This window comes from Mus caroli, unplaced genomic scaffold, assembly GCF_978045245.1.
Source record: "Mus caroli unplaced genomic scaffold, Mus_caroli_1 scaffold_7, whole genome shotgun sequence".
Lineage (NCBI taxonomy): Eukaryota > Metazoa > Chordata > Mammalia > Rodentia > Muridae > Mus > Mus caroli.
Window position 1 is genome coordinate 57,993,172 of NW_028227262.1, and position 26,405 is coordinate 58,019,576.

The 26,405-nt window shown below is 50.1% G+C and overlaps 1 protein-coding gene across 6 annotated transcripts in view; it reads left to right on the forward strand.

The window, feature by feature from the left end:
• Iqsec1 (IQ motif and Sec7 domain ArfGEF 1) overlaps positions 1-26,405 on the forward strand; it is a 322,487-nt gene that overhangs the window by 157,476 nt on the left and 138,606 nt on the right. For 2 of the 6 annotated variants that reach the window (XM_021164330.3, XM_029478927.2), the window contains exon 1: positions 13,848-14,205. The exons of the other annotated variants lie outside the window; for them this stretch is intronic. In XM_021164330.3, the coding sequence (XP_021019989.3) occupies positions 14,183-14,205 (23 nt within the window). In that variant the 5' untranslated portion in view covers positions 13,848-14,182. Of the gene's footprint in view, positions 1-13,847; positions 14,206-26,405 lie in introns of those variants that run through there. 6 annotated transcript variants of the gene reach the window in all.

Consider the following 26,405-nt stretch of genomic DNA (forward strand, 5'->3'; position numbering starts at 1 on the left):
TCCTTCTCCCTCATCAATCATCAGCTCTGTAGGCAGCTACTGAAGTAGAGAGAAAGTGGGGCTAGAGAAATAAAGGGCCTTCAAGGCCCAGTGATGTTTCCTTAGGCTTGTGACCTATGAGTGTAATGGGCATGCAGAGGGGCTGGACCAGTTCCCAGGGGACGGTTTCAACTTCAGCTGGCCAAGTAGCAAATGTAAGGGGAGCCTGGTGCTGGGTCTGGGGTTGCACAGCAAGTAGCCAGGTTAATACCAGACCTAGACTGTGGACTGAGATATGGATTTGCTCATCTCTGCTCCCTACGCCCTGTAAGCAGTGAATTTCCTTGCCCTGGCTTTACAGTATTCTCTATGGGCCAGCAACCAGTGTGCCCTTCCATGGTCTGGGAGATAGAGGGCAGCCCAGGACATTGTCTGGCATGAGTTAGGGGAGGGCAAGGAGTTCTGTTAGTGAAATCTAGCTGTTGGACACAAAAGCCCAGTGCCTGTTCAGGAGATGGTGGGGCTAAGATTAAAATAGCTCCTTCTTGCTGGGACAGTCTTGTCAAGCATCCATGCTTTGAGGTGGCTGTGCCTTTGGGTTGTTTCTTTTAGGAATATGCTTTCTTAGCTCCCACTCAGAGAAAACTATTATGCTCCTTTAAAAACCCACCTTCCATTGCACCTCCCCAGCAGTGCCTTCCCAGTGATAAGTCAGCATCCTGCCTTCAGGCTAGACTGAATCCCTAATGGGAGTGTCTATGCCAGTCACCTAGTATGATATTGACTAGTTCTCCTGAATGACTAAGTAAAGAAGAAGGTAACTCCATTGATTAATAGGGCTCCCTTACTTGCCCTTGCTTTGAGGTCATTTAGAAACCACTGTTTCTCACATATAGACAAACTCCCGAGGGGTGATGTCCTGGGTGTGGTCCATTTCTGTGTCTCCCACTGCCCAGGTGTCAGACAGTGGTACACTCTTGGTACTCAATAAATGTCTGCATGAGTGGGAAGGAAACAGGAGCTGGAGGCTGAGCCCACTCTCAGGAGGCCGGTACACACTTGCTGCTCAATAGATGTCAGCACAAATTGGAAGGAAACACGGTGACAGCAGGCTGAGCCCACACTTGGGAGTCCCACTGAGTCAGGGATGCTCCAGACATTTTTGCCCATTGCTTTGCCTCATGATAACTGGCATCACAGAAATGGTCCATGAGGCAGGTCTATGGAAGTGGGAGCCAGGGTGGGAACTATTTAACTGAGGGGCTCTGAGAGCTGGCTTCACCCCTTCATGAGCCTCCTATTGGTGGAAATGCAGTGTAGAACATGGCCTTACTCTGGCCTCCCCTCCAGCCTTCCTCCATGCAGCTGGCTCAGCACTTTTCCTTTGGGCCTGCAGACACCCCACCTTCCCAGCTCCTCCAAGCACAGCTGCAGCCCCTCCCACCCTGCCAATCAGACTCCCATTGTCTCCACATCTGCCTGTGCTGCAAATTGCTAGCATGAGTCTCGCTCAGCATCCTCCACGGGAGGACATCCCGGCTCTTTTCCATAGTACCAGTTCCTAAAAGGCTGGTGATTGCATCCTCAGTGTCCTGCCAGGCCTACCCAAGGGGAAGGCAATGGAAAAAGCCCCAGGTGTCTGGAGAGGGGTGAGGCAGTGATGAGCACCCAGCAGGAAGGGGTTGTGGCTGGAGATGGTTCTTGGTGCATCAAGTAGGGGAACATTTAGGAATGTCCTCCACTCCATCTTTCTCTCCTGGTACTGTGGTAGTCAGAAGTCAGCAGACTTCTAATGGAGCTTGGCAGAGATGCATTCCAGGAGGGCCAGGCTGATTTCAAAGGTTCTGGCCCAGGAAGTCCAGATAGGCCCAAGAGGGTGCTCACAAATCCTCTGAAAATCTCATGGTGATTGGGACCAAATACATCCAGTACTCAGGCACCAAAGGGCTGCAGGAAGAACAAGGATGAGGTCACCTCCAGGGAGTAGGTATGCAAGTGATCAGTCTTGACCAAGGAAACCTCCGGGCATGCTTCCCTGTGGGGTATAGCTGTTAGGCTCTATGAGCCAGGAATGAAGTATAGAGAGAGGGAGAATATTCAGAGGAGGTTGGCCCCAGATCCTGTGCTGGGATCAAACTAACCACACACCTACATTGCCACTAGGTAATGAACACCACCAGCCCTCAAAAACATGCTGTGCTTAGCCCCCAGGATTGATAAGTGATACTGAGAAGCCTACTAGATGCTGAACTCCAATTTCCTGCTGAGTCCCAGTTTAGATCCAGAGAAGTCCAGTGCTCTCTGAAGTTCGAAAGGCTGAACAGGACTCCTGAAGAAGGCCCAGGAACTTATAGTTGAGGTATTCAGTCAACCTGGGTCTGACCCCATGACCCTCTTCCTGGCAGTATGCAAGTAGCCAGTCTCCTAACCACTTGGCTTTGTTTCTGCATCTGTGCTGTGGGGCAATAATGGAGCTGTCTTTGCTGGGCCATCCATTGGAAGTGCCCAGCACTAGCTTGTCACAAGATGGGTCATAGGAGAAGCTGAGCCAGATATGATCTTGAGCCAGGATGCTCATGTTCAGGTGGGAACAGACTGCAAGAGGCCCAGCTCCTGTTCCTGCATCTAGCAAGCCCTTTGGCTCATAGGTGAGCTCACCAAGCAGTAGTAGAGCTGTGAAGTAGCTCCTCTAGGCTGTGGTCCTGCATGTGTCAGGGAGAGTCTTGGTCCAAGTCCAAATTCACTGGAGATATTGTCCAGGGGAGCAAATGGTCCAGCCCATGAGTCAAGCTTTGCTGATGAGATGTAAGATGATTCCACAGTTTGCACTATCTGGGGTTCCAGCCTTGATAGGAGGTATTGTCAGAGGAGCAAATGGTCCAGTTCATGAGTCTTCAGGTTTAGCTGATGGGATATAAGATAACATCAAGAGTTAGCACAATCTGGATTCCAGGCTTCCTTGCTCCCCTGCCCTCATTCTCAGGAAGTCTGTAGCTTAATGACAAGGTGGCCCCTATCTTCCACATTTATACTGCTGAAGCCTAGTACCCAGAAGACTCTGCCTGGGTTGCTTCTCATTGGCCAGACTTGGGTCATACCCTAATCTCAGGCAATCTCTCAGTCCAGAAGGCATGAAGACTTTAGCCAGCAGAGCTAGATCTCATGTACATTTTGGGCCTGCAGTGGGGGAGCTAAGACCAAGAGGGTGGTCCACCTAAGTCCTTGAATTGGATATGGCAAGAATCCGAGGATCCAGCCACAACTGGAACCTGGATATAAGCAGAGGATGCAGTCATGGGACCTATGTTTACATAGTCCTCAGTGCCCATATCAGAACCACTAGGTGTCAGTCCTTCCTTGTGCTATCGGTCACTTGCTACACACTGCTTACTGGATGAAGAAGCCCCTGTAGGGCAAAGGGCACAATCACATCATCAATGGGCTCTGCCTTCCCGGGTCTCCACTCATCCATGGGCTCTAGGATAAGGTCTGTCCAGGAGGAAGCCTCTCATCCCAAGGAAAAGCTGGCTGGCAGCTTCTTTTGTTTGTCTGGTTTTGGTTTTGCCTTATTCATACAGAAAGTAGGCTTTCCAGCTCCAAGGACCCACTGAGCGCCTATGGGTAGACAGGAATAGAAGCCTCCAGTCTTCTCTGTCCCTAAGCCTGGACAGTCTTAGTAGTTGTGAGGACAGAGGTTCTGAGTGCCAACCTAGGGACCATGGACCCTTTTATTATGTGGGGTTCGCTACAATAATCCCAGAGATTGAGATGGCACCAAGCATTTGGGACACAGAGGACTGGAAGCTGGAACTCCAAGGTGCTCAGCAGGCCTATTTGAGAAGGTGACATTTGAGATGATAGCTTTGGGGAAGGGAAATGACATCATGGGCATCAGACAGGTTAAATAAAGGCCCTGAGGCTTGATAAAGTCCTCTGCTTTGAGGACAGAAGGATGCCAGTGTGCCTGTGGCAGAGTAGCAGACCCAGTATCGGGACATGAGTCCAGTGAAGTAGGCCAGGCTGAAATGGGAAGGCCTATTGTCTTCCTGTTTACATGCTCTATGACCCTTGCCTGGATAACAGGCCCCACTGAGGCTCTTCAGCCGGAAGTAGCAGAAGGCGTTGACATTATCTGAGAGGGGCCAGCAAAGTCGCCGGAGCATGGCAGAAGCTGACTGCAGGCCTGAGGAGAAACCCAACCCCCCCCCCCCCCCAAGTCTCACTGCTATGGGACCAGCCTTATGGGGTTTCTTACTTTCCCTGTTAGTGAGGCAGCCAAACACTGCCCTCTGCTGGTATACCTGTGTATAACACTCAGAGCTTTTCTGAGACCTGACAGCCTCTAAGTCTCCTTCTGCAACTGCTCACTCAGTCTTCATTGTGTCCCTTAGCCCGAGACAGGTCTCTCTTCCCCTTTACTCCCTTCCAAGCTGTTTCTTCTGACCAGGCATAGTACAGAGTAGTTTAACCCTAGAGCAGCACTTATTATGAACTCTGCCTTGCCTCTGAGCCTCAAGACCCAGGAAACACAAAACTAACCCTCCTGCTTTTGGATGGCCCAGTCAGAATTCCCCCTAGTCCTGCCTACTCTCGGCCTCCTAAGCCACCCCTTCCTTCCCATCTTCCATGGTGAAGTTGAACTCCAAAGGATGTCCCCAGGGGAGTGACAAAGTCTAGGTCCTCCACAGAACATGTGACTCTCAGGAGTCACCCTCTGCTTGTCTTCACCTCTGTTCTGGACATATCTATAGCACCTGGGTTACAAGAGACGACAGGGGTCTAGGTATGAAGTGGAGCAGAGCAGGGCAGGGCAGTCCAAGAGGTCATGGGACCAGGCTGTGACCCAGCAGGAGTGACTCAACTGTAGCAACTCAGCTTTGCTATGGCCTTCCAGGACCCTCCTCAGTTCTGACTTGCAGTAGCTGCAAAGCTTTTTGTCTGGAAGGGTAGGAAGCCAGGAAGAAAGGAGGGAAGAGAGGGGATAGGTGGGCCCATGGTAGAAACATAAGACCGAGAATATTCATCCCTTGGTATCCAAAGCAGATACCTTTGTACACCAAAAGCCGGCCCACTTAAGCTCCACATATGAATACAACACGGGTATCCATGTTGAATGACATCCATGTTCCACAACATCTCTGGTAGGTCTGGATGGGCTGTAAATATCTTACAGTATCTAGTTCTGCTGTGTGGGTTAAGGTAAAGATGGGAATCTGGCTTGTTCTGCACAGATATAGTGTCTTTAGGGAATATGTCCAGTCTGGCTGAGTCCAGGAATGCAGAGCCTACAAGAGCCCACACACTTAAGTAAGAGAGCAGGGCCCCAGGCCTCACTCCAACCTGGGTCATAGAATCCATGTATTTGTTTATCTATCCAGTGTCCAGTGAGGACCAACTGTGTGCTGGACACAGGGAAAGCTTTGGAGCCAATCAGTGAATTCAGACATGGTTTTCCAGCCCCCTTCAACCCAAGGTGATACCCTCTGAGAATGACAGTGGGCCTGTGGGTGGTGCTACAGAGAGAGATGGTGAGGGGCTGCAGGGGCTGGGGTGGGAGGGGGACCTTTCTGGACCCATGTTGAGTGAGCCATAGACCCAAATGATAAATGGTGATGGACAGCTTTGGAGATGGCAGAAATTAAAGGAAGGGGAAATTAAAATTGTGGTTAGGCCAGGGTATCTAGTGATTACTGCAGCCCTCGAACAGAAAATTCAAGTCAGCCAGGGGGCACAAATGAGTTTTCTTTCAACATAACGACTGGATTTCTCTGCAAGGAACATACTCCAGGGGATATGGAAATGCTAGTGGGGGTGGGGTGCATATGTGAGTTTGGGGTCCTAGTCTGAGATCTCTTCAGAGTTCACTGGTTGACAGGACATGGGGTCTCCTGGCATGGCAGATGCCTGAATATGCCGGGAGAAAGAATACAGTGGGAAGCAGGGGTCTAAAGGATTTGGGGGCCTGGCTAAGGATCTGGGGACCACCTCTGCAGGAGGCTGTAGGCTCACGACTCTGCAGACCCCATGTTCTGTTCCTACAGCACTCATGGCTGTGGGTAGGTAGATGAAGTCAGGGAGGGTGGCAATAAAGAGGAGTGGACCCTTGGGCAAGAACTCAGAGTGAGACTGCACTTAGTCACATTCATTCTCTCAGTCTCTCATTCATCAACTCACATTTTATTGAGTAGCTGTGGTGACCCAGGCACTGGGGTCACAACCCTGAAAAACAACAACAACAACAAAAGATCAAGACCCTCTTCTTATGAGGCCGGGACCTGAGTTTGCTGTGCCCTCAAATCCCTGGTCAGCCCTTTTACCCACCTGTGCCACCAGCAAAATCCCCATGGAAGAAGGGCGGAGAATGGGGACACTGGCTTACTCAGGTAGGGAGTGTGTGCTCTCCTGGGCAGGATCCCAGCATAGAGATAGGATAAGGAATATTCACTCCAGAAAAACTGTCTGAATTCCTCCTGCAGCCTAACTGCTATAGACACCAGAGAGACAAAGACCATGTGACAGGCCCCAATGGACATGGACTTTGTGGGAGGTGCCCTCACTGAGTACCATAGGTGCTCTTCCTCATTGTATCAGGGTTTAGGAAAGAGGTAGCATCCATGCCTCAGACAGAGCAGCCAGTGGCCTGCCAGGTTACCAGAGGCTACAAGATTCTGGCACCATGCCCACTGCCTATCATTCTGTTACACAGATTCTTTGTGAAAAAGATTGTGCAGTCTACACATCTCTAGGACATTGTTTCCATCCGCAGCTAATAGCTGCTCCATACAATTGTGCAGTGCACAGGCTGCACCACTTGCCCTGCCCAGTGGCCCTGCCTTCACCTACCTCATTGCATATGCCCCTGAGGACACTGTTGAACATTTATCATAGTTCACTCTGCCCTTAATTGGCCCACTGTACCTGTTCACTCATCTGATTTTCATTTTAAAATATTTTTATTTGTGTCTATGTGTGGTATATGCACAAGTGCAGTGCCCTCAGAGGCCAGAAGAGGATGTTGTCTCTCATGGAGTTGGAGCTATGGGTGATTGGTTGTGAGCTGCTTAACATGGATGCTGGGCTCTTACTTCTGTAAGAGCATTGAGTGCTCCTGATCACCAGGCCATCTCTCTAGCTCCACTCATTTGCTTTTTACAACCATCTGTGAGAAGGAACAGAACTGATTTTCTACTAAGTCAGTTTCAACCCACAGACCACTCTGAACCTCTATGGGTTCCCACCTTCTTCTTACTAAGACAGCTCATAGGCAGCCTTGGTGATTGTTAGATGGCTGAAGATTTTTGCAATGGTGCATTTTTCTTATGGTTCTCACCACAGAAAGTTGTTGTTGTTGTTATTGTTATTGTTATTGTTATTATTATTATTATTTGTGGGTGACCTGAGATTCAAAGCAGGGCCCAGTCCATGCTAGTCAAGTGCTCTGCCACTGAGCTACACCTAGACTAGAACATTTGAAGAATGTTGACCAGGAATCCCAGCTGAGAGATAGCAGCATTTCCCTGTGACATGTCTCATCAGGTTCATTCCCACAAGTTTCTTCAACCTGAATTTTTGTGGCATTGTTCTGTTCAGACTGAGCATACACCTTGATAACTTGCTGGTGTTTTTTTTTCCTGTATCATTTTTCCTGGTAGCCATTGCTGAGAGCACCCCAAGGAGGGCCCTGTACCAGAGACCTGTGGTGGTGTTTGTGGTAACATCTAGGAGCCCACTTTGCTGTTGTCTGCGCTGCTGGTCAGCTTTTTGTAGTTTTGTTTGTTTGTTTTCACTGAGAATGTTCTAGTGTTACCTCAGATTCTATAGAGAATTGGCCTGAGTCACTCTGGCAGAAGAGAACAGATGGCAGGTCCCTGGGAGAGGTTTTGGTGGGGCTGGAAGCATGGGCCTTTTGCTGGGCATTGGCAGTAGAGGGCAGGAGCACCACAGCTGGGACAGGGATGCCTTCCCTGCCAAGGTTCATTTTTCCAATTGGATCTAACTCTGTCTCCCACGTTCCTAGAGCCAAGGTTCCATCAAGGCCCTCATGACTCTCTGGAATCCTCCATGTCCCTCCTCTAGCACTTGCCCATCATTGCTGAAAGGAGGGGGTCTTCCTTCCTCTTACCATAGACCTGCACTGTGTTGTGTAAAGGTATGTGATACTGCTGTCACTCAGAAGCCCATAAGAGCCTGTATTGCCTCATCTCCTACCTGTCCTACTCACTCTCCCTTTACTCCAAACTATCTCTTCTTTCTCTCCTTATCCCACACCATACTCAGGGCTTATGCTCCCTCCAGAATGAAGGGACTAGCAGTCAGATACTGTGTGAGCTGTGGTGACTGTGTGGACTTCACCATACAGGGAAGTAGTAGTACCTTCATCACCCCTGCCCACCACTGGAACAGACAATCACCCCAGATCCCCCTTTCCCCCTGCAGGACAATTAAGGGCTTTTCACAATTCCTTTAAGACAGGGCTGTGGAAAGGACTGAGGAGCCAAAGTGGTCCCCTTCTCCCAGCAGGGATGTTGCCTTTCTCACCTCTGCCTCCCTGCTTAGTTTGGTCTCAGAGCAAGCCTGGGTCAGCCGTTTCCTATACAGATGAAGGCAGGCAAGCATGGCAAATTCATTGTGATTATGGTAGGGCCACTTGTGGCCTGGGGACCTGGCCCACTGGTCCCCCTTACATAATCCAGTGTTCTGTGAGTTCTCTGATCTGCCTAATTTACATGTAGGTCTGCCCTGTCCTGTGTAGCCCAAGCAGCACTGAGTAACCCTGGTTGAGGAGAAAATCATGTTGGTCAAAGTTCTTCCTGTACTGGACGCTGCAGTCTCTAGAGGGAATAGGTGAGCAGGCCCAGAGCTGGCTTGAGGGGCCCTGCGTGAGAGGTGAGGTGAATAGGAACAAGAAGAGGTGTTGCTGAGTGCTTAATTCCGAGACCCTGAGCTGGGAGTACAGAGCAGTTCAGGCATCCACCCTGCCTGGCACCCTCACACCAGCGAGCTTCCAAGATTTGTACTCAGTTTCACAGGCTGTGTGAGACCATAGTAATCAAGTTTATTCCATGGCAATGTTTATGTGGATGTCTGTCAGTGGAGGGGGATTGGCTGATACATGAAGTGCAGTGTTTATAACTGGAAAAAGCATACAGGAAGCCCTGAGTTTGACCCTTCAGCACCTCATACAGCAAGAATAATTGTGCATACCTGTAAGCCAAGCACCAGGGATGTAGAGACAGGAAGATTGGAAGTTCAAGGTTATCCACATCTCCACTGTGTTAAAGGTCAACCTTGACTACAGGAAACTCTGTTTAGAAAAAGAAATTGGAAAATCCTCAGACAAATTTAGTTCTGGAAGTGAGGCTTCTGAGCCATGAACAGAGCTTGAAGTCACTGCCTCACAGTGAGTGGAGAGCACAGCCTAGCTCAAGTTTGGGAACTTCCCAACCCAAAGTCCCCAGCTGATGGTAGACGTCTCTCCAAGCCTTGACCACTGGACTCACTGCCTAATTGAGAGGTGGGGCTTCTGGGGAGGGGTGAGTTGGAAAACCCTAGAATCACTGTATCAAGTTTGGTCCTAGATCCCTCTACACTCCTAGCTCAGGGTCTCCAAATTCAGCATCCCTGTCTTGTTCCCATTCAACCTACCTCCCAGACTGAGCCCTTCAGGCCAGCTCTGGGCATGCTCACTTATTCCCTCTGTAGGCTGCAGCATCCAGTACAGGGTAACACTGATCAATATGTTTTCCTCCCTAATCATGGCTACCCAGTGTAACTTCTTCAGCTGTGCCTTTGAAGTACCATCACCAGCCTTGGAAAACTTGCTGTACCACAGCCAGCCTGGGACACTCTGAGGCACGTCTGGCAAGGAGGGACTGGTGCCAGCTCTTGTGGTCCCAGAATCTGATCTTCTCCCCCAAGTCAGGGAATGGGGCACCCAGTGATATCTGGTTTGCTGCAGAAAGGAGTGTTTGCTGAGATTCTAGAAGCCCACACACATTTCCAAAGATAATTGCTTAGGAGCCATTCCTTTATCAGCCACCTTGCTTTGATGGGAGGGGCTGTAGACAATGGAATCTCCATCCCAGACTGCCCTACAAGGTCTTCAGTATCTGCAACGCTGGCCACAACTAGGATTTGGGAGGCATGTGATGATGTGCAACTGCAGCATGGAAAAGCCTATGCTCTGCAGAGTCTGTGATTCAGCCTTCCAAAGTGATGCTGAGCCGAGTGTTTGCTGCAGGAAAGGACACACAGTGTGAGGCCACTTAAGTACAGCTCCAAATACTCACCGTAGTTTACACTGCTCACGATGCCTGCATGAGGACAGCTGAGGAGGAAAGGTTCCCTACAGATCATTCATGCAGTCTTGGGAGCCTGGGTACTGAGCAAGAGAGGATGCTACAGAGACGTGACCTCTAAGGCTTCCGGCATGTTTATCAAGTGAGGTTTTTCATTACAGGCAGCTGATGCCTTAGGGTTAACAGCATTCGTCTTTATGTCTTTTAGAAATTTTAAAATATTTTTAATGTCATAGCACATTATCATTTTCCGGATCCATGCAGTACTTTCTATTTCCTGCACGCATGCATATGTGCATGAACGCGTAGGAAAAGTGCCGGAAGGCTGCACTCCAGACAGATGAGAACCATTTCCACTGCAGAGATGAGCAGGAGGAATAAGATGCGGGGTTGAGGGGAAGAGGACTGTTCTTACTTTATGAATAGGCATTCTTGATGGGGCTGGTGAAGCACACATTTCATCCCAGCATTCCAAGAGGTAGAGGCAACCAGCTCTCTATGAATTCCAAGCCAGCTTGGTCTACACAGTCAAATCCAGACCAGCCAATGTTACACAGACCCTGTCCCAAAAGAAAAGATGATTATGTTATTTCTGCACTTTGCATTTTGCTTACTGAAAATGTAAAGCTTCAGAAAAAGAAAAATACAGTGTTGGGGTGTGAAGTGTCTGTGTTTGGGAGACTGGTACAGGTAAAAGGGTACAGACCCTAGAGCTCCACAGTTAGTCCTGTGTCCACCTAAAAGGGGGCTGGGCTGCTGTCCCTGTGAAGAATGCCCAGTGCTGAGATGCATGGCTGCCTGCCTGGAAAGACTGAGACTGGCATATCTCCTTGTCATGTGCCAGCAGCCTTCTCTCCCTCTTCCCAAATGTTGTTATGCTCCTGCCTAGGGGACAGATGGCCACAGGTTGGAAGACAGAGACACTCTGTCTGAATATCCCTATCAGCCTGCAGGTTGGAATTTTCCAGTCTATGAGGCAAAGTCTTAGATAGGAAATTTCTGGAACCAGCCCTGGAGGCGTCTGCTTCTCCTAGACTGCAGGGATGAGATGGGGACATGGGTCCAGAGACTGGCTATGAAGTGCTCTATATCAGCCTCAGCCTGAACATGTAGATTGTTGGGTGGTCCTGTCTTACACTCCTACCCAGGGGCAGGCAGTCATGCAAGGCTGACTGCCACTCACTCACACCTCAGGCATCTGGTCACAGTTGAAGTGGACAGGTGCAGTCTGCCACACCATTTCTGTGACTCTGAAACCTTGTGTGTTCACATCTTCAAAGTCGAACCAAGCAGTCTGACTCTCACTTGGTGATAGCATGCTCCTGCACTTTCTGTTGCTTCCTGGAACTCAGGAACTTCTGGGGTCTCAAGTTAAGAGACCAGCTGGAATGTCAACTTTATGGAGTTTCCTTTATCTGACCAGATCTGACTGGTGTCAGGCAAAGAACATCAGGTGTGAGAACAACTGTGTGTGCTGCACTCAATGCTTTGTCAAAGCCTGAAAGCTTTGGCAGCGGTTTCTGAGTGTGGAGGTCTTTATCACTCACTCTTCTTTAAAATACAGCAGGATCTAGATGTGTGTGTTTCTCTGGAAGAACAGCCAGAAAAGGTACAGGTATGTAATGGATGTCATGGGTCCAGAAGGAGGACAAGAAGCAGCCCAGGATGGGGCCTTTAGAGCAGAGTGCACACAGGGTAGACAGTTCTCAATCACAGCTTCAGTTTACTCGTCTGTGATATGAGAGTGGGAAAAGCAGCTCCTCTTTAAGAAGTTTGAAAGCACAAGCACATGGGTGGGGTGTTAGTACCCATGAGCAGCTGTGGTTAATGACACACGTTTCTGGAAGGACCTCTTCTGATGCTGCGGTGGTATCCTGATCTTGATAAAATACAGAGCAACTCAATCAAGGAGAGAGAGTGGACCAGTTTACCATGTGCTAAGCCTACATAAATCTGAATTATTCCTACGACAGCATTCTTCTGGGGAGAGGGGCTCTCATGGGAAGACTGGCCATTCCTAGAGCCCCCTCATTTGGCTACCCAACTGCTTCAGCAGTTTCTACGCTGCATACAAGGACACTTCACCAGAAGGATGATTTCCTCCTCATCTGGCCTCTGTCCCTCTTTGCTGTGTAACCTTCCATAAGTTTTTCATTGCCTCTGAGATCCATTTCCTCTGTCATAAAAGAACAGAACTCAAGAGTGAAGCCTCCCTCTCCCCCCAACTTCAGTGGGTCTGAGAGGCTAAAAGAATGGAAAGAAGAAAATAGCCTGGCAACTGCCACCCCCATCCAGAGGGTTCACACTCTCACTACCTTCCCTGGAGGCAGCTTTGCAAGTGAAGACTCAGGCCAAAGTGCTGGCTGGGCCACCCTGTGTCTGTTAGTCATAAATGAGTGAGGACCCCTCCACCCACCCCACCACCCACTCCCGTGCCTCCTCAGGATCTGATGCGTGCATTAACAAGCATTCCTTTTGCACATGCTCAGCTGGGTTTGGGATTCCTGACTGACACTTGGTAAACAGGCAGCCTGCTCAAGGAAGCATAAGATACACAGCGGGCAGAGAAGGTGATGTGCAGGGAGAGAAGAAGCAGGGCATTTCTCATCTTCATCTCCTCTCCACCCTGTTGGTGCCAGTGTCCTCAAATCCATCCAGCTTCTTTCTGCCTCAGGGCCTTAGCACAAGCTCTTTGCTCAGAAAGCTCCTGCCATCGTAGTCCTTGGGGTGAAGCCTCATGAAGAGGCCACCTTTTCCCTGCCCCCACCTCAAGAAAATGGCTCCTGCCTCTCCCTTCTCTCTTCTGCTTGGTTGAACCCTGATCTGAATGCCAGGCACAGTTCCGAGTTCTGACTTTTATGTTTTCTCCTTGCCCCCCCCCACCCCCTAGAATGTATCCTTGATGAAGGCAGATGTTCTGCAGGCACATTGGGAGTGCTGGGAGGAGGAGGGGGAAGCGAGGGAGGGAAGGCACTACAACTAGAACAGATTGGCCCCAGCCCAGGTTATGACTGGCAGCAGTGGTCCAAGCTATGTCAGTTGCTATGCAGTTACTGTATGTGGTCAGCCCTCCTGAGCCAGTTACACAGCTGTCATGATCCCATTTTACAGTATCACATCTGAAATTCCCAGGAGACACTCTGCTTGCTGAAGTCTCATGGCCCCTAACTCCAGGACACAAGATCTCCAGAGTTCTTAGTTTAGTGGCTCCTATGTTTCCATGCCAGGGATGGAAAAGCTGCCCTGGAAAGCAATGCCATCATTACATTCTTCGGGCTGCGAGTGCATTTTAGCAACGGATTTCCAGGTTTCCAGTGAGGGCCAGAAGAAGCCACCTCATTGGTCTCAGCGCCAGGGCTCTTGGTTTTGCAGCCGCACCCGCAGGGCGGCCCTGTTTGATGCTGCAGTTGCCATGGCAACGAGCACTTTGGCGATTGGTCCAGCGAGGCCGCACTACGTTGCTCCTGGAAGGAGGGGGGCGCTCCTGCACTCCTGTCCCTCCTCCGGATGCTGCGAGAGCAAACCGGCACAGACACCCCCCTCCTCCAGCCCTCCCCTCCTCATCCCAGCGCACTGCCACCCCGGATGTGCGGGAGGGAAAATTCCCAAGGAAGTCCCAGGTAGCAGCGAGGCAGACGCCCCCGCCCAACCTGGCGACCATGGTGACTCGACGTCTTCCCAGGCTTCAGGGCACAGTGTAAACCCTGCGTAGGAGGACCTGTTTGGAGCCCCCTGCCACATTACATCCAGCATATCTAGATGAACCTGCCAGTCCTGGGAAAGTGACTGCCCTGGCTTTCATTTTCTTCCTTTCCACCTCGCTTGAGCATCCTGTTCCTCCTCTGAACCACCTTGAGCCTCCCTCAGCCCAGGCAGGAGAGAGAAGGAAATCAGACTTGGGCAGGATGGCTTGCCGAAGACGCTATTTGTGAGTATGCAAGACAAGTTTATCCTAAAGCCTGAGGCAGAAAGGACCACTACTCATGTTGAAGTGAGGGGCTTGGTGGGGGTGGGGTGGCTGCTCTGCAGGTGGCGTCCAGGGGGAGCAAGCTTTCGTCCAATGTTTGTACCCCTGCGGCAGAGGCAGTGTTGTTGATGATGAGGGGGAAAAGAATCTTAGTCAGCAAGTCTTCCTTGAGCTGTGAAAGTCCCCTACTGAAGCAGGCACCCTCCTCCTAATCCACATCCACAAATGAGGGTCCCAGACTCATGACCGCGGTCTAGGCTTTTGTCAGTGCCCTTGACAGACCTGTTTAGGGAAAGCTTTGATACTCAGCAAGCCCATGGCTTGCACCCAAGCCAGGTGGAAGGCCCGCAGCAGGCTGAGATAGTGGCAGGAGATGGCCTTCTCCGTAGACAGGTGAAGGTGGCAGCAGTGTCCAGCTGTCAAGCACAGGTGTAATGTGCCGGTACTGAGCACCCGTCTGCTGGGCCTGATGCCAGCAGCGGAGGTGGTGAAAGTCGGGCTTAGGGTGGTGACATCACGGGACTGGGTATTTATGGAAGCAAAGCTGTGCTTAGTGAAGCCAGGCTTCCCAGGGGGCAGTGGGATTCAAATGCCAGCTTCCTTCTAGGCTCTCTGGGGGCTCTGCTGGTGCTGTTCTGGGAAGAGCAACCTTTGCCCTGTGTGGGCACTCTAGGCCCTGGGGATGGAATGAGACTTGGGTCTGGTCTGTCTGCCCTAGTACTACCTGCTCAGTGCTTGGAAGCGGATAGACAGTTTGGTAATCTTGGACCTTTCAAGGTTTGAAAGCAAGGCATGACGTTCTTGAATTGGGATCAGCCACCAGGACTAGGAGAGGGGGCTTGCAACCGTTTGTAGGAGGTCATCTGGGAAATTCAAACTCTCTTCAGACTGGCTTTGAACTCCAAGAGGCCCCCAAGCCCCATCTAGGGCCCTCTGAGCCCTCCTTAGGCCTTGCCTCCTCCCCTCCTGAGAGGGGCGGATCCCATGCTAATGAGCCTGAAGGAAAGTAAACATTGCCTGTAGCTGCTTAATCAGGCTGGGCCAGTAGCCCCAGCAGGAGGCTCTGGTTCTCCATTTCAGTGGAAAAGCTTATGAGTTCTTTGGTGTTTGAGGGAACCACACATGCTCTCCATGGCAAGACCAGAGGGAACCACACAGGGTCCTTGCTCTCCGTGGCAAGACCAGAAATAGTAACGCTCTTCCTAGCATGGAACTTCATCTCACCTTTGGGGAAGGTACTTTCCTGGCAGCAGCCTCTTTCCTCCTGCCACTCCTTCAATGGCACAGGAGCCTTTAGTGTCAAAAAAAACCTGACAACTTGCAGAGGCCACTGCAAGTTGCTGTGGAGGGAAGATGTCATTAGCATGAAATGTGGCAGTTCTCACAGAGAGCAGCTGGCCCCTGGGCCTGTTTCCAAAGCTAGGGAACACCTTCTGAGAGATTTTGCCTGGACAGGAATGAAGACAACCCCTGCCCCCATTTTAAAATGGGGAAACGGAGACTGGACAAATCACCTCTGAAAACCTGGCGTGCACTGGCCTAGATGTTGGACTTTTCAAGGAAAACATCTTGCCAGGAGTGCTGCTTAGAGTCCTTTATGCGTCCAAGGTTCATTCAACCTGTCGAGGGCCAGAGACTTACATCTGAACACAGCCTTAGGCAGCCCTGTTGGCAGCACCTATATGGGTATCAGTGTCCCCCCCCCCCCCACCTCCCTTCCTTGAAGGTCTCTCTACTCTTAACTCTTGGGGCTCTGTAGGCTGAGCTATCCCTACCCCCGCCCCCCTGTATTCTGTTGGTATCAACCATCACAATCAGATTGGCTGGGAAAGTGTGGAAGACAGCTATGGCCTCTGCCCTTGCAGAGGGTTTGGAGCCAAGCAGGCCTCGATGATTTACCTACTAGCATTCAGCAGCCTATGTTTGTTCTCTATCACAGTTCACTTGACCAGGGCAGGACCCAGCCCAGCCAAGGGATCTCTCAGTAACTACTGCTCCAGACTTCTGATTTTCCAGGCCAGCCGTGTGGAAGAGGGCTGATGGCTGTCAGCTCAGAGCAGTCTTGGCTAGTCACGTGTTTTCTCATATCCTGTGGCTTGGTTCTGCCTCCCTTGACTGCTGCAAATATAGTATGATCAATCCCTTTATGCAGAGCATGAAGCTGAGGTACAGAGAGGAAGGAACTCTACCGGGCTCCTGCAACTATTTGCTGTTGTGCCTTTAGCAATTCTGTCCTTCTCCCACCCTCCTCCATATGCTCCATCCCAGACCTGAGCAGCGATGTGTCACCCGATCAAGGTGTCTCTTAACCTAGTGGTTACCCCCCAAATAGGCTCACTGTATACCCTGTTCCACCTCCCCACTCATCCTCAGTTCATTTCTTTTGCCCCTGGGTGTTCTACTGTGAGTCACTCTGAAAGTTAAATGTATCACTGAGAGAGATGGGTCCTCAGTCTGCTATGGAGGTGCCCTGGTGATAGGATAAAGATAACAATGAAAACAACACATATAGTAACTGAGTGGAGAAATCACAAGGCCTACAATCCTTGATCAAGCTGCAACTGAAAGCTTAGTCAGCTTAGTAGTGCTGTGAGGAAGGTACCCCATCCTGACTGATCACAGCAGCACCTTCACCATCCTCAAGTGATGGCTGAGGAGGACTCTTGGCTCAGCACATCCTCTAGCTCCAGCTTAGGCAGTAGAGCTGTAAGGATTTGCAGAGCAAGGTGCTGGCTGCCTCCTTCCATGACTGTGGTCCACCCATCTTCCCACTAACTGGCTCATTTGTTCACTGCCTGGAACTTCCTGGCTCCTCTTCCCTTCCTTTTCTCTCTGAGCAGCCAAGCAGGGCTAAAGCTGCAGACCTCCCACCCTGCCATTCTCTGACTTCCCTGCTGGGCTTCCATCTACCCTGCCACTATGTTCAGCTTGTTGGGTGGTCAGTGTGCCTTACGACTAGAATATCAGCTATACCTGACAGACTTCTGATGACATGTGAGCCTCAGGGACTTCTCACACCTAGAAAAATGCCAGGTAGGTACATTGCATGAACTCAGGATACATGATTAAGTCCTGGGCAGTGCCAGGCATTGTCCTAAGTGGGACTACAGAGCTGATAACTACAGAGCATGCACTGGCAGGCTCCTGGAGAGGCACATATGAATGATATCAGTCCCAACACAGAGAGTGGTCTCCACAGTTGGCTGAACCCTGAAGACTGGAACTGGCATTTACTATACAAAGAGAGCAGGAGCCTCTGAATATGCAAATGTCATGGCCCTCAGCTCTTTTAACCATACCCCTCACCCTAGGACTAGTCTTACTTGCCTTATACAAACTTATCCCAGGCAGCACTTAAGCAGGGGTGAACCTGGGGAGTCTTCTCTCCAAAGCTATCGTGCTAAAGGGTTTTGCCAAAATGGCAAACACTGGCTGAGTGTGAGGGAAAGAGAGAGATGAACTAGCAGCATGGATAGGACCCTGAGAGCTGGTTCCCACTGTCCCAGCCCAGTGTAGACTGAGCAGAGCCATGGAGGGTGTGCCTGAGGATGTAGGAGGGTAGAGGAGCAGGAACCTGACTTGCCCTTGGCTAGAATGGGCAGTTGGGGAGGCTGCTGGTCAGGAGTCTTTAGGCTAGGCTGAGAGCAGCCATGCATTCTTCCTTGCAGTTTGCAGTGGCCCCATGTTTCTCAGGATGAGGCACCCTGCTCATGGGGTCCTGGCCTACCTCATAATACTAGCTTAGCTTGCTCTCAGAGTACTTTAGGCTTCTACTCTTATTTAGCCCCATACCTCTGCCATGTTGAGTCTGTAGTTGGCCCAAAATTCAGGGAAGTGACTTGTTCAGGTTCCTGGCCAGGAGTCTGTCTAACCCTAGACCCTGCACCCTCGTCACCAGTCCTCACCTCTCTGTCTTTGGGACTGGGGCTGGTAGGCAGCAGGTGTTTTGAAGGTGGGATTCAAGAGAGCAAGATTCTAAGAGGTGGAAGGACACTGGTCAGGTGCCCCTAAGAAGTACCTGCATGTTATGCCTTTACCATCATGTTTGATAAATCTTTGTCCAGATCAGTTCTATTGAACACAGAATTTAATATTCCTTCCTTCCTTCCTTTCTTCCTTCCTTCCTTCCTTCCTTCCTTCCTTCCTTCCTTTGTTTATACATGCATTCTTTTATTTATTACCATATGTGTGGCAGAGAGGCACATGCCGTGGCACATAAGTGGAGATCAAGAGGAAAACTTTGTGGAGTTGATTCTCTCCTTCCACCTCTTCTGGTTTGGGGGATTGAATTCAGGTGGAGTTGCCACTGAGTTGAGGCCAGCTTGAGTAAGATGTCAACCCCCTGCCTGCATCGAACATGATAGATGTCCAAATGTGTTCTGTGTGACTTGGCTATACATTGAGTTTTCTAGGAATGTGACGGCTTTTGAAGTCAAGGGAAGATCAGACTGTGATATGTTGGGAACTCTGCCAACAGCTGTCACCACCCAGGGCATTATGTCCCCAAGGGCAGTGGCTTTCCTGGGAACAAAGTTGCCTCAGCAGGTGCCTCTGGGATGAGTTGGCTACGAGTGGCCTCTGCTTGGCAAATGACTCTTATCTCAATACCAGGTCTTGCCCTGTCTGCAGTATCCATGTGGAACAGGCTATGTGTTTGGTGTGGTGTGGGTGTGGACAAGCCTTATTGTGTCTGTACCTCCTTTCAGAACAGAAGTGGGCAGTGTAGTTTTAGGGTAGACAGAGGGACATAGAGGCAGGAGTCTTTACAGGGATGAAGTTATTATGTTCAGTCTGGTTTCATAGTCTTGGATTCAGCCAACCATAAATAAAAATTTGGTGGGTTATAATGAATGTGTTGAGGAGGGGGGAATGTCATTTCCAGAAAGTTTCAAAGAGCAAAACTCAGATTTGCCTGGCTCTGTGCCAAGAACTTCACTGAACTCACAGGAATTTGTGGATGTGTAGAAATGGTGCTGTGGCCTTCTCTGCTCCACAGGTCTTTCATCCCGGCACACCTGGCTCTTTGATGTTGCTTGCCTTGAGTGTGTGGGCCTGTGTGGTCACATCTGCTATTGGGTTGCTCTTCACATATGGCCTTTCCATACCATTGTTCCCCAAACAGCACAGTGTCACCACTCATTCTTCCATAGCATCTGCCGGGCACCTGACACGTGCATTTCTCAGAGGTAGTTTAAAGTAGCTGGGGTACTGAGTGTGGTGGTGATCCCAGCATTCAAGATGTTGAAGCAGAAGGATGGAGAGTCCAGGGCCAGGTATCTGAAGGATCTGCAAGCCAATCCTTATGAGTACTGAGGGACAACCATTCGTGATCCCACCCCTGCCTACTTCTACTTCTCCCATCCTCCCTGATAACCGACTTTGTGGCTATTACAGAACAAGGCCAGGCTGTGGAAGGTCCTGAAAGCCCAGAATGGGGCCTAAACTACAATAGAGAAGTCACTCCTGCTAGGGGCAGCCTGGTCCTGTAGTCTATCTGGCTGCCCTTTCCTGCCCCGCTCAGTGCATGCACTCCACATGACTCCTCTGTCTTCTGACACTCATTGTCTCCTCTCTTTGCTCCAGGATAGCAAGAGGTACAACAGCTCTGGAGAGTACAGAGGCCTGGGTAGGCAGGCTGGACATCTGAGGGTGATGTTTGGGAGCCACATGCCCCATGGAGGCCTAGGCTAGGGAACCTCCCCCAGTCTCTGGGATGAGGAATTTGTTTCCAGGTACTCCTGGAGGTAAAGCCTTGGTGTGTGTGTTGGGGAGGGGTGCTTAGTGCTATGCCTTTCTACCACAAGTACACAAGACTAAGGAGCTGGTGCCCTATGGAGTTCTGAGGTGTTACTGTTTGGAAAAATGACTACAGTGTTGGCAGGAACTCTCAATATTATTTTCTCATAACTGCAGATGAGTCTAAAATTATCTCAGAATCACACATTTGATTTATCTGGTTTTTGTTTTGTTGTTGTTTGAAGAGGTTGGTGCTGGTAATGGTCTAAGTATGTGATATAATACCAAGCTGCACACAAGCCCCAACAAATTCAACCTTTAAAAGTTTGAGTCTCGGGCTGGAGAGATGGCTCAGTGGTTAAGAGCACCGACTGCTCTTCCGAAGGTCCTGAGTTCAAATCCCAGCAACCACATGGTGGCTCACAACCATCCGTAATGAGATCTGACGCCCTCTTCTGGTGCATCTGAAGATAGCTACAGTGTACTTACATATAATAAATAAATCTTAAATAAATAAATAAATAAATAAAATCTTTAAAAAAAAAAAGTTTGAGTCTTTGGGGACTGGAGAGATGGCTCAGCAGTTAAGAGTGCCTGCTGCTCTTCCAGAGGACTTAGTTTGGTTCCCAGTACTCACATCAGGCAGCTCGTAACTACCTAAAACTCTAGCTCTTTTCTGTCCTCTATGGGTACCTGCACCCACATGGCATTCACTCACATAGACCCTGTGCTGCCTGGTTTTTATGTCAACTTGACACAAGCTAGGATGGTCATTTGGAAAGAAGAAACTAAAATTGAGAAAATGTAGTTACCAGATTAGCATGTGGTCCATTTTCTTAATTGGTGATGTGGAAAGGAAGGCTCAACCCATTGTGGGAAATGCCACCCCTAGGCAGTTGGTCCTGGGTTGTGTAAGAGCAGGCTGAGCAAGTCATGAAGGGTAAGCTAGTTAGCAGCACTCCTCCATGGCCTCGGCATCAACTCCTACCTCCAGGTCCTGCCCTGACTTTCTTTGTTAATAAACTATAACATAGAAGTTGCTTTTGGTCATTGTGTTTATCACAGTGATAGAATCCCTTACTAAAACAGACATATACAAGTGGGTAAAAGTAAAATATATCTTTGTTTTTAAATTGAGGCTCAGATAAAGGGTCTGTTGGTTCAGACCCTGGTGACTGTGGGACAGAGGCTGGCCACCTCTTGGTCTCTGTTCTCTAAGCTACCCTGTGGTTATCCTCTTTTGCTGTCTCCTTCCCTGTCAGCTGAGATTCCTTTAACTCTCCTTTCCAATGCTCAAATTCACTAGCAGTCCTGGGGCCAGTCCCAGCTTTTAGAAGCAATAGTACAAGCCCCTCTGGAGCTAGAAGGCCTGACCATCAGCCAGATACTTGAACAGGGCCTGGCCCACTGTCCCTGGATCCTTCCCAGAATCAGGGCCCAGTCCAACATGAGGGTTTCTCTCAAGAAGGCTCCCCTCTCCCCTGGGCCTGTGAGTCTGCCTGGCTGTCAGCCATGCCTGCTCTCCCCCTGCCCGGAGCCACATATGTTAGTAATGGTACAGTCCCCACGCTCTCCCCTGCCTGCTGCTGCCACAGCAGGCGGCGGGGACAGAGACAAACTGAACACTCCCGCAAATGCCATTTTGAAGACAAAAATGGAAACCAGTCAGCTAAAACGAAAAGGTTACGGGAAACAAGGCCTTTTGATGGTTTTGGCGTTCTACAAATTGACTATTCTGTGAATTGGCTTTCGGCAAATTGCCTTGTCACAAACTAAGGGAGAGGCAAGACAGAGCTGGTGAGCAGAACTGGGCTGGGGTAGTCAAGGTCAGGTCGGCATGGTGTGGATGTAGAACAAGGCTCACTGAATGCCTGCAGCCGTGCCCCAGCTCCCCACTTTGTCCTGTGTCCTGGGATCCATTTAGGTGGGGGATGCAAGTGCCCATGTTTCACACAGCCTGGCCTCAGAGAGGCAAGAGTCTGAAGCCGAGGATGTCTTGCCACAGGATGCTTTTACTCACCCCAGCAGCTCCATTCCTCAGCACAAAGACATCTGTTTGGAGTGGCTCACAAGGGACGTGATGGGTTTTTAATTGCTATGGTGCTTGCTGACATTCAAAGTCTGTCTCTTGGTGGCTACTGGATAATAGTCAGCATTTCCCCCATTTGTTATCCAGTGTCAGTAAGAGGAATGTCCTCAAGTGTCTCTGACCCCTTACTCTTAGTTGGACTTAAGTCCCTGACTGTCTCCAGAGCCAAGGAGTGATTAGGCCACCTTGGCAGAGCTCCCAGGACTACTAGATGGGATCCAGTATGTAGGGGCTGGGCAGTGGTGGCACACGCCTTTAATCCCAGCACTCGAGAGGCAGAGGCAGGCGGATTTCTAGTTCAAGGCCAGCCTAGTCTACAAAGTGAGTTCCAGGACAGCCAGGGCTACACAGAGAAACCCTGTCTTGAAATACCCCCCCCCAAAAAAACCGAACAAACAAACAAACAAACAAAAAACCCCCACAGTATGTAGGGATCTTCTCATATCTCCAAGGAGCTGCTCTCAAGGATCTTGGATCTGTTGCCTATAGGCAGTGTGATCTCAGTAGAGGTCTTAACTTTTCTGAACCCATTTCTTCTGAGTTCCACCTTTGTGGCGTGGCTGTCGGGACCTGTAAATAGTGTCCTTGCCTTGCCATCCCCTGGCATCTCCTTAGGTCCCTTCCCAGTGTGGTATGCCTTAAGACATTCTAGGCCTTAAGAAATATGAATATCTATTGAGCTAAAGAAACAGATATATTAACCAGAAATCTTGGGTTGCAAATGGCCAATTCAAGTGAAAAGAGATTCAAATGGATGCCACTAGTGACTGAAGACCTGGCTTTTGTATGTCTGGGCTATGCACCTGAGCCTTGGTAACTGTCCCATGAAAGTCCTCAGCAACTTTGAACCCACTGGCCAACCGTGGGGTAAATTGGCTCTCCCAAACAACCCCAAGGCTGAGATCCAGAAAGCACTGGACAGGTTGTCACTGCAACCTGGCCATTCCAGAACTGGATACCTGGGCAGCCCTGCCTAAGCCATGGGACTAGAAACAAAGGGGGAAGGTCACATTTGTTAAGAGGTTTATTTGTGAGTCAGGGAGGGTAAACTTGAGAGAACTCGGTGGTTTTTCTCAATGTTAGAAGGGAGCTGGGCCAGGGCAGTTTGGGCACATGCAGCCTGCTTCTGTGGCCCCACCCTGGGGCCCTGTGTGGAGTGTGGGAGTTGGCCACAAGGAAAGCTTGGGACCTATGCTGCCTCCAAACTACCCTAACTTCCTCTACTCTGCTGACTTGGGCCTATACACAAGAACCCTTTTCTTTCTGATTCATCGTTTCTGTTAGTATTTCTACAAATTTAAGCCATGCCAAGGGCTGTCTGTTCCTCAAGAAAATTCATCACTTATTCTAGACAGACCTCAAACCCTTCCTGGCAGAAGCCCTTCCCAGCTGGACTGAGCCTTCCTGTAGAGAAGCAAAAGAGAGGAGAGGTGTTAGATACCACTGCTGACTGCCTGGACCTAGGGCTATTCCTGGAGTCTTTAGGAAGAAGAGGATGAAGGTTGAAGGTTGAAGCCACAGGCAGCCTAGGTCACTGTGGCTGGCATTAACATCTCCCATGCCTGACCAGGCAGGAGAGCATGAGGAACTCAAGCTGATGCCGGGGCACCTACAGAGAAGACTGGGAATTCAAAAGGGACAGGATCCCCTCAGATTCAGATAATTTTAGAATGAGGACCCCCTATCCTCAGAACTTTCACTAATTCTGGAGCATTATTGAGGAGTCCCATGGACAGGACAGATGCTGGCCTGACTGAAGCCCTGAGGCATTCCAGGGTTAGGCTTGCACAAAGCTGCTGGGCACATAACCTTGCCTCCCTTCTGTCCTTGTTCATCAGACATATCCTTGCCTCTGCCATAGGCTGGGAAGGTGACTCTTCCAGAGAGTCCCTTAGAGGATGGGTTCTTTTCCCAGGGATCACCTGCTATAGTGGAAGGCCAGGGTATGAGCCTGAGCCTGAGACTTGTGCCTGTGGGGCTTACAGATAGAACCTCAGTTGATATCACCTCTGATTCTGAGTATATCTAAGGCTTCTCATCTCCTAGCCACTCCCTACCCTGTCTTGCTTCCAGCCACACCTGTCTCCTCTGGGATCTTTGATTATTTCCTTTCTGCTGCTGGGACTACTGTCTTCAAGGCTACCCCTGGCTTTGAGGCTGGTGCTGAGTCTTAACAGTCATCCTGCAGCAACTTTGAACCACCTGAGTCCCTCAGGTTCCAACGGATTCTTCCTTGAAGGTTCACAGCTGACATACAGGACCTGAAGTTCCTGTTCTGTTTGCAGATGTCCCTGGACCAGTGGAGTCATCAGAGAACATAGAATGCTTCCTACAAAGGGAAGCATGGGGCCTGGCATGGAGTTGGTTAAGTACATGTATGTTGAGTGAGTGTAGGATATTCTATAGGTCTCTTGCAGCCTGTGATCTGCCAGCATGTCAACTCCTTCTCTTTCACAATCCTTGTCTGTGGATGCATGTGGGGCAGGCCTAGGCTGGAGATAAATTTTGGTAGGAAACGCCAGAGGAACTTTGGTGAGGACTGAGGCAGCTATTGGGTCTGAGAACACCAGTAACCCTACCTTGGATGAGCTCAAGGTGAAAACCCTGGTATTCATAGGCCCTTAAAAAAAAAAAAAAGAACCCAGGTAATGGCAGTACTAACCCTAAAGACTCAGGACCGTGGTCTCGTTGGCAGAATGTAAGGAGATCCCAGGAAGGGTCTGCCTATGTCTGGGACTGCCCTCCACATCTCACTGGGCTCTGGAAAGATGCCGCTATCCTCAGCTCAGAACAGGTTCTCCTCTGTAGTGCTACCAGACTCCATGAGGCCAAGGTCACCCAGGACCTCTGCCAAGGCCACTGCCATCTGTTAGGAGAAGCTCTGCCTCTTGAACAGAGCAGACACTGAGGAACAATGCCTGCTGCCACACCATCTTGCACCCCAAAATAGAAGTGCATGCTTCCCACTAGTTTGGCATGTAAGGCCTGCCCCTCCTGTGTTTTCTCCTCCTTTTTGGTTTGGGCTTCAGTCAGGATCCCTGTTTATCTTGAGAACACACTGCCATTGAGGCATGAGGTGCAGAGAGCCTGGATTCTGGCCCCTGCAATCCCAGGCAGTTTTTGCCCTGGATACTATTGATTTGGCAGAAGGTGCATTTAATCCAGAACTGGACAGCTTCTACTAGACAAACCTGTCTGTGCCTTCCTCCTTACTTTTGAACCATGAGGATCCATTAGCTGCTAACTAATTCAGATGTAAAATGCATGAGTTGGGCTGAGGTGCATTGGGTTGATTTCTGAGCTTCTGAATCCTGGGAAGACTGCTTATCTCAGCAGATGTCTTGGTTTTGAAGGCTGGTTGCCTGGCTGACACTGGATGGTAGGATGGCTTCCTTCCTTATTGGGGGTGGGGGTGAGGGTGAGGGTGGGGATTCTGCTTCTCTGAGCTTCAGTTTTCTCATCTGTAATGTGGGAATCAGAAACTCCAGCTCTGGCTCAATAACGGAATGGGGCCACATCAGAACCCTAGAGTCTGAGCAAGACCTTGTGCAAAGTCAAGAAGACCCAGTGAGTTGGCGTTTCTGTATTGGCCCTGCTGCTGGGTAGCACCTGAGGGTTTGGCATGACAGGATGTAAAGGTCTGGGTGAGCTGAGCCTAAGGGAAGGGCAGAGATTTTTCTTTCCTGCACTGCATCTGGTGTCTGTGGGTCCTCCTATCAGTAGTCTACTGGAAAAAGCAGGATGGGGTAGTCTCAGGCACCAGACCAAGGCCACTGAGCCACAGGCCCTGCAGGGTCCTGAGCTGTATGACAAGGCCTCCAGTACTATAAGCCCGTGAGGGAATGGATGCATCCCAGGCCCTTGGCAGTGAGAGGACTTGGATTCCTGGCAAGTGGACCTAGCCAGGTGGGCTTTCCTGTTCTAGCCCAGTAGTCCCAGCATAGAGTCCTCTTCTCAGCTGACCACTCATTTTCAGAGCTCAGCTCAGTTCCCCCTACCTGGGACTTTCCTGGATGTGTTTATTGAAGGTGGCTGTCTTCCATTCACGTAGGGACCCAGTGTTCTGTGGCCACCTTGCTGTGTGCCTTTTTTAGCTACCCTCATGTCTACAGAGGTGTCTCACCCACTCTGGCTTTACCCATTGAGTGGGGTTGTTGAGTTACACTGGACAGTGCTCAGATGGGTGTCTGTTGTCTTCCTGTGTCACTGTGTGGCTGGGATGGTGAAGTACACTCTTACTTTTAAATTGCTTCAATAAGACACCATGGTGAAAGCAACTTATAGAAGAGTTTATTAGGGGCTTACAGTTTCAGAGGGTGAATCATGACCAACATGA